Source organism: Leptosomus discolor, chromosome 20 (assembly GCF_034619465.1).
Source record: "Leptosomus discolor isolate bLepDis1 chromosome 20, bLepDis1.hap2, whole genome shotgun sequence".
Taxonomy (NCBI): Eukaryota; Metazoa; Chordata; class Aves; order Leptosomiformes; family Leptosomidae; genus Leptosomus; species Leptosomus discolor.
The window spans coordinates 8,256,476-8,262,893 of record NC_141410.1 but is presented as its reverse complement, the minus strand read 5'-3'; the positions used below and the strand labels follow the sequence as shown (position 1 = coordinate 8,262,893).

Genomic DNA, 6,418 nt, shown 5'->3' with positions numbered 1-6,418 from the left:
GGTCTGACTCTACCTTGTCTTGACCTATTTGTCGTCGCATGCAGCGTGGAAAAGAATCCGTTAAACATTGCTTCTGCGTCTGAATTCATCTGTTCAGTTGAGAATGAGGTTGGATTTTAAATACTGTCTTCACTGTGCACACATAAAAGCGACCACAAGCTACCGGGGTAGAAGCAAACCCGAGGGTACAGTGGAAATAGAAGGGGCGTGGGAGGGGAAGCAAGCGATCTGTCGTCACATAAAGCAGAGAGAGACGTTCCCATCTGCGTTTGTCTAACGCAAGACATCTTGGAGTTGAAACCCAGCGGCAGGTGATGATTTCGGGCAACACGTCTGTGCCTGTGTACGAGTTTGTAGCAGCTGTCTTTTGTCACCTGAGTCCCGGGGGGAAGGGGGTCAGAGGAGCTCTATGTCTCTCTAAAGAGCCTGTTGCAGCTATTTTCACTGTTGGTCCCAGGGCTGATGTTGCAGCCTGTGGAGAAGACAGTATTCCTTCTCCTGGTCCTGTGGTATCCCCATGGAGTTACGTTGGGTGTGGAAAATAGTTGAAAAGTCTCCTGATCCAGAGTGAAGGAAGTTGAAAGCAATTAAGAGAATGAGAGTCAGAAAATCTGAGTGGATGGATGGACTTACTATACGTTGCAATCTGATAGTTAATGCTTGGAGGTTTCTAAATTCATTAGGAACTCTAAGTCAGAATGAAACAGTCTGAGAGCGCTGAGGTTCACACGCTAATTTAATCTGCATTGGTGTTCGATTGTATATCAACTTGCAAAATCCTTTGAAAATCAGATTACGTGATGCTACATCTTGCCCTTAACCTGCTGCTCTCTTAGCAGAGTCACTGGTGCATGGTTGCTTTGCCCTGCTATTTTAAGAATTTGATGACATAAAAATCTTTTCCCCGCCCCTAAAGAAAGAGGAAGAGTGCAGCTACAAAGAGCACAGTGACTCCCCACAGTGTCAGAGGAAAGAGTGCTTTTGCAGGGAAGTCCTGATACAAGCCCACCCTAGCGTGCTTTTGAGTTGTGTAGCTCGAGATATGATTGAACAGGGAAGCGAAGTCGGTCGCTTCAAGATTCGAGCTTGCTTGCTGCTGGTGGTGTGCCTATGGCAATGGACACAGCAGGCTCTGGCGACCCCATGCCAGGATGGTGAGCTGAGAATAATCAGTAAAGACGAAAAGAAATGCTGCCCCAAATGCATCTCAAACACAGGTAAGGAAATGATGTGTTTGTCTCCTCTCTGTTTGTCAATATTGTTTTATGTCAACCAGGGTAATCAGGCGTGGGGAGCAGGCGTGTATGTGTGTGTGTATGTATGTAAATGTATCTTGAGCAACTGCATATGCAAAACAAAATGGCAAGGGCTTCCTTCCTGCCCTGAAATTCGTAGTGTGGTTTAGCTATAAACTTGAGCGTGGACTCCTGTTTCGGGTCGTTACGTGCTTGTACTCGTTATTCTGTAGTGGGAAAGGGAAAGCTGAGTTTCTGTGGGTTGGTCTTGCTCACAGGGAAGGAAGGTGTTCTCTCAGCACTGATTCTGAGCCCTCGCTCTGTTCAAACGTGGCTTCAAAGTTTGTTTGTGCCACTGAGACCTCAGAAGGAATGCAGGCAGTGACACTCTCTATAAGGCTGTCCTTCGCAATCTAAAGAGGAGGAAGCATCCCACTTCAGTTCCTCCGTTCTGCTGGCCTGTGCTTGTCCCAGAAGTAAACGCACAGGCAAGGTCTCAGGTGATCGCTAGTTTCCACAGCCCTTTCTAACCTGTATTCGTGCCTCACCTTAGGATGGTGGTGAGATGATGATGGATTTTCACTTGCCTGTAATTTCAAGCCAAATCAAGGCACTAGAGGTGGAACAGGCTAGCTGCAGGACTTTCTGGGTGACATTTCTGTGCCTGTTAGGCTGAAGGACAGAACAAGTGATTGTGATGGCCTCTTCCGTGGTCTCAGGACCCTTCCTAGTTTAGTGCTGTCCGTAACGGTAGCCAGAGCTGGACGGTAGGGAATAGGCAGGTGTTTGTGTGACCTACAGCAAGGAATGCACCTTCCTTTTCTGTTTGTCCTGAGACAGGGTTGCTGGAAGCCTTGCCTAGCTAGTGCTGTTTTCCTGCAGGTTAGCAACAGGATTAGCTGAGAAGTGACGTCTTTCCTTGGTGCCTAGGTAGGAGTCAGCCTCCCAGCTGTTACTAGCTTGAATATATCTGCCTCAGCCCACAAGGACACTGAGTTCTTTGTGGAAGGAGTGGGTGGACACACAGGATTTGTGGGAATGAGCAATAGAGTCCTCAGTAGCGAGGAGATCCCAGCGTATTTCCCTTCCCACTGAGGTAAAAAATCATCCAGCGTGAAGGAGGAGAGTCACTGCTTGGTGGGATCAACTCCAGAATCACCCACTAGTAAAACAGAAAGCAGCATCCCCAAGCCGTTTCCCTTTTGCTGCCAGATTTCATTAAGTTTTGAAGGCCAGTAAGAGGAGGCCAGTGGGCAGAGGAAGATGTGGGCAGTTCTCTGGTGGCCCTGTACATTCTATCACCAGCCTCAGGAAATAATCTTTTCTTGATCTTTGCTACTGACTGTGGGTTTTTAAGCACACTATTGAACTAGCCAGCATTTCCCTCTATATTTTTTTTTTTCTTTAAGGTTATACAGCTTCCTGGTTGAGCAGCACTTCTCGTCTAACTGGTCTCCAACTGCCTGAAGTACTGTTTGCTATTGTTTACTGATGGGATCAGTATATATGGTCAATCCTTTGCTTTCGTGAACCCCCAGGAGCCTCTCAGAATTAGAGATGATGTTTATTTGAGTGCAAGCAAAGCACATAACAGAACTCCTCTAGAAACAGAAGGACAGAGGGTAGGGAGGGTGCTGGTTTTATGGCTTGGATTTGGACCTGCTTCTGCCAACAAAGTGTAGGAAGAAGCTGCAGTTGTTAGGAGAGGCGTGGAAAGAAGCTCTAGCTTCACTGGCCAAGGATCTCTTGGGCATCCCTCCTCTAACATGGCTGAGCCTAACTGAGAAGAGCTCTGGCAGCGTCCTGAGAGCTGACTGCATGGCTAGTGAATGTGTAGTGCTGCTTTGGGGTGCTGGCAGTGCTCTCCTCGCCCCACAGTGCCTAGATCTGCACAAGGTAGTAAAGCAAACCTGCTGCCTTAATCCTGTCTACCACGACCTACACTGGTATTCCAGTTAAGAGAGAAGGATTACAGGGGTAAGTCATGCCATGCTCAGATAACCGTGGTGTAAAAAGCTGAGTGGTGCTGAATTTGAATACTTTGTCCAGCATGCATGGGAGTGACATCCCTCTGGTATCCATTTTTTCCACCGTAGCACAGTGAGGAACTGTTGCACCTGCGTCAGCCAGTGAGACTAATGGTTAATCTCTGGCCTCTATGACAAAGGCAAGTCTGACTTCTTTCTTCCTGACAGGAGACAACACCCTATGTCAAAATACCGAAGACCACGACTGCAAATGTCGTCAGGGATACAGCTGCGTTGATAGTGCATGTCTCTACTGCAAAAAACTGCCTGAATGTGCGGAGGGCGAGGAGCTGGTTAAGCTTGGTAACTAAAGAAACGTGAACGGCTCTGAAAGACAGAGTTCTGTATAAGGGGCTGGCTGAGCAGCAGTCGGTTTCCTCCACTTATAACCTGCTTTGGGAAGGCTCATGATGCAGAGAGAAACAGCATTTATACTGTGGCCTCTGTGACTAAACCCCTTGCTTCCCTATTTCGTAGCTCTTCCCTTCCTAGGTTTGCAACTTTGGCTTTTGGGCTCAGAATTTCAGTATTACTTTTCTTCCAAGCTGCTAGAACTGTCAGGAGAAGACTGTTTTACCCTGTGTTGCCTCTTAACTTCACACCCTCTGCTGCCAGATCAGACTATTCTGTACCTTTTCTGTAAGGGGTCTGCCCATACGCTTCCCAAAATGCAAAGGTGGCAAGAACTGCTGCTGCGTTTCTGCAGGGGGCGATTCGTCGCGCGGAAAGAGGAGGGAATGCGTTGTGCTCTGTCGTTTCTATCCCTGTCTTTCAGTAAAGGCACTGACCACTAATAATTCGTGTTCTCTTTCCTTGTAGGCATTTTAGACTTCACATTCAAATGTAAACCGTGTGAGCTAGGAACCTACTCTAATGTTAAGAATGGCTGGTGCCGTAACTGGACTGAGTATGTATTTATTGATACTTACCTTCTTTGGAAATAGACGTATTAAAATTCTCAGATGATTAATACTTAAATTAATAAACAAAATGGAATCAAAGATGGGATCACCAGTGAGATTAAATGATGAGGTTTTTAAATTCAGCGATATATGATGTTTCTCTCTGCTTTGGCTTTGTAAATAGTCAGTCTCAAAGCAGATCTCAAGAAAAACTGCTGTGTATTCAACTTGCTTCCAAGTCCAGCTCAAACTGATTCAAAATTATTCCAAACATGGACACCACTTGAAACAAAGAGACTAAAAATAATGTGCATATAAAAAAGCGCGATGCAATAGAACAGCCGTGACTTTACCTGCGCTGCTATAAAAAGGCAAAAAAGGAAACAAGTTGTGAAAAGAGTGGAGGGAAGGAAGAAAGGGAGCCAAGAGACAGGCTGGAGAGGAATCGAGGGAAAGGCAGGGACATTCTAAAAGTGACTCTTCTTCTTCTTTTAGTTGTGAAAGTTCTGGATTTCTAACAATCAAGCAAGGCAACAGTACACATAATGCAATATGTGGTTTCCCTGCTAAAGATTTGGAGAAAGGTACCTTCTCGCAATGATTTGTTTCTTTGAGCCTATGACTTTTCTCTACGCTTCTTCAGTTGGTGACTTGCTGCATAGTTATCATCCAGAGCTTGCTGCCATGAAACTTTCCTTTGAAAATTTCCGTTGTATTTCTTGCAGTATTAATGTAGGCGGAACTGTTGACCTGGGCAAAGGTTCCACCATTAAAGCACTGTCAGTAATAAAGGTGGAGAAAAGCCCAACGGTTGTCCTTAAACAGAGCACACTTGCTGGGCAGATTCTCTGAGCTTTCCATTGAACTGCTTTCGCTAGATTTTCTTAGGAAGACAATAGCTTAGTTAGTCATCCAGTTCCTTTACAAGATTGGTGGAGTCCACAACACCCAGAACTGAAACCTCGTGTCTTATCATGGGTCAAACTAGACAGGAATAAGTGGGCACAGGCTTTGCAAGTACCGAGTATCTTGCAGATAGCAAGCTGCTCTGCTCCTGCCTTCCCCCCCCCGCCTTAAATTTCCTTGAAGAACTTTAACATGTTTGGGCACATGATTTCTTAATCTTTAATACGTGTATTTAATTGCAGTTCCTGCTACAAATGGCTCTCTCTATACCACCATCCTGGCCATCCTTACGGCAGTGGCTGTGTTTGTTCTCATCTTGCTGACCTTCTTCTTGCACTTCTGCATATGGTCACTGAAGAAAGAAAAATACCACGTCGTTGACGGTAAGTGCACCTTTGTGGACTTCTCTGTAGCTTTTCAGCCGCGAGCAATGTGTCTGTTGGTCCAGAGTCAGAAGGGAATAAATTAAGTTGAATAGATAAACACGAATTTACTCTGTGATTTTGGGCAAGTCGCTTAGTTTCATGGGGTATCAGTGGGTATTCGCAGGGTATCATCTGTGTCTTTGTCCTTTCCTCAGAGGCTCTGTTAGTAAAGGTAACAGGCAGCTAACTGACACGTATGAAGACCTCTTGTATGTGCAGTGCTTTTGCTTATTCTCACTGCAGATCTGGAACATAACTTCTCTAGGCCGCCAGTGGCTCCACAACTGTCACACCACAGAGAAGAGACTTACAGCTGCCAGTTTCCAGAAGAAGAACATGGAGAAAAAACACCAGAAGAAAAGCCTTGCTATTTCCACTCTCAGAGTCTACAATGAAAAGAGATAAATTGCGATGTGCTGTGAGATGTGGAGCTGAGCTCAGCTTTTCAAAAAAACCACGGGAGGAGCTGGATCCGTAAAGCATTGTTATATACATAGCAACAAGGAGTGAGTTTGGGGGGAGTTTTGCTTTGTTTCTTCTCACAAACCTAGCATTTAGAAGCAGAAATACTGCTAAGTCAGGCTGACATTCCGTTCAGCTGTATTGCATTATTGCAAGTTTCCTGGGTGGTTGTTTGTTGTGTTGGTTTGTTGTTTTTTTTTTCCCCATTGATGCTCTTTTCAACTTTGTTTGGGACCAGGGACCCTTGTTGTCACTATTCCCCTTTGCATGTGTCTCTGTGGTGCTCCCACAGATTGATACGTGCGTAGAAGGCCGGTGTCCCACCGTCAATCCCTTCAGTGCCGCAGGAGGTACGGTGGTACCCACAGGGCACTCTCACAGCTTCCCCAGGCTAGCTGTATTTCCAGGGTGTGTCTTGATGCTCGTGTTAAGGGAATAAGGCATTGTGCCTAGCAACCCGC

General features: G+C 45.9%; 1 protein-coding gene across 1 annotated transcript; it reads left to right on the top strand.

The window, feature by feature from the left end:
- Positions 1-1,004: 1,004 nt before the first annotated feature.
- Positions 1,005-5,944, top strand: TNFRSF18 (TNF receptor superfamily member 18). Its single transcript, XM_009960816.2, has 6 exons — positions 1,005-1,217; positions 3,431-3,565; positions 4,082-4,169; positions 4,660-4,748; positions 5,313-5,453; positions 5,739-5,944. The coding sequence occupies exons 1-6, from the start codon at positions 1,043-1,045 to the stop codon at positions 5,888-5,890; spliced, it is 780 nt and encodes a 259-aa protein (XP_009959118.1). The 5' UTR covers positions 1,005-1,042; the 3' UTR covers positions 5,891-5,944.
- The last annotated feature ends 474 nt before the right edge of the window (positions 5,945-6,418 follow it).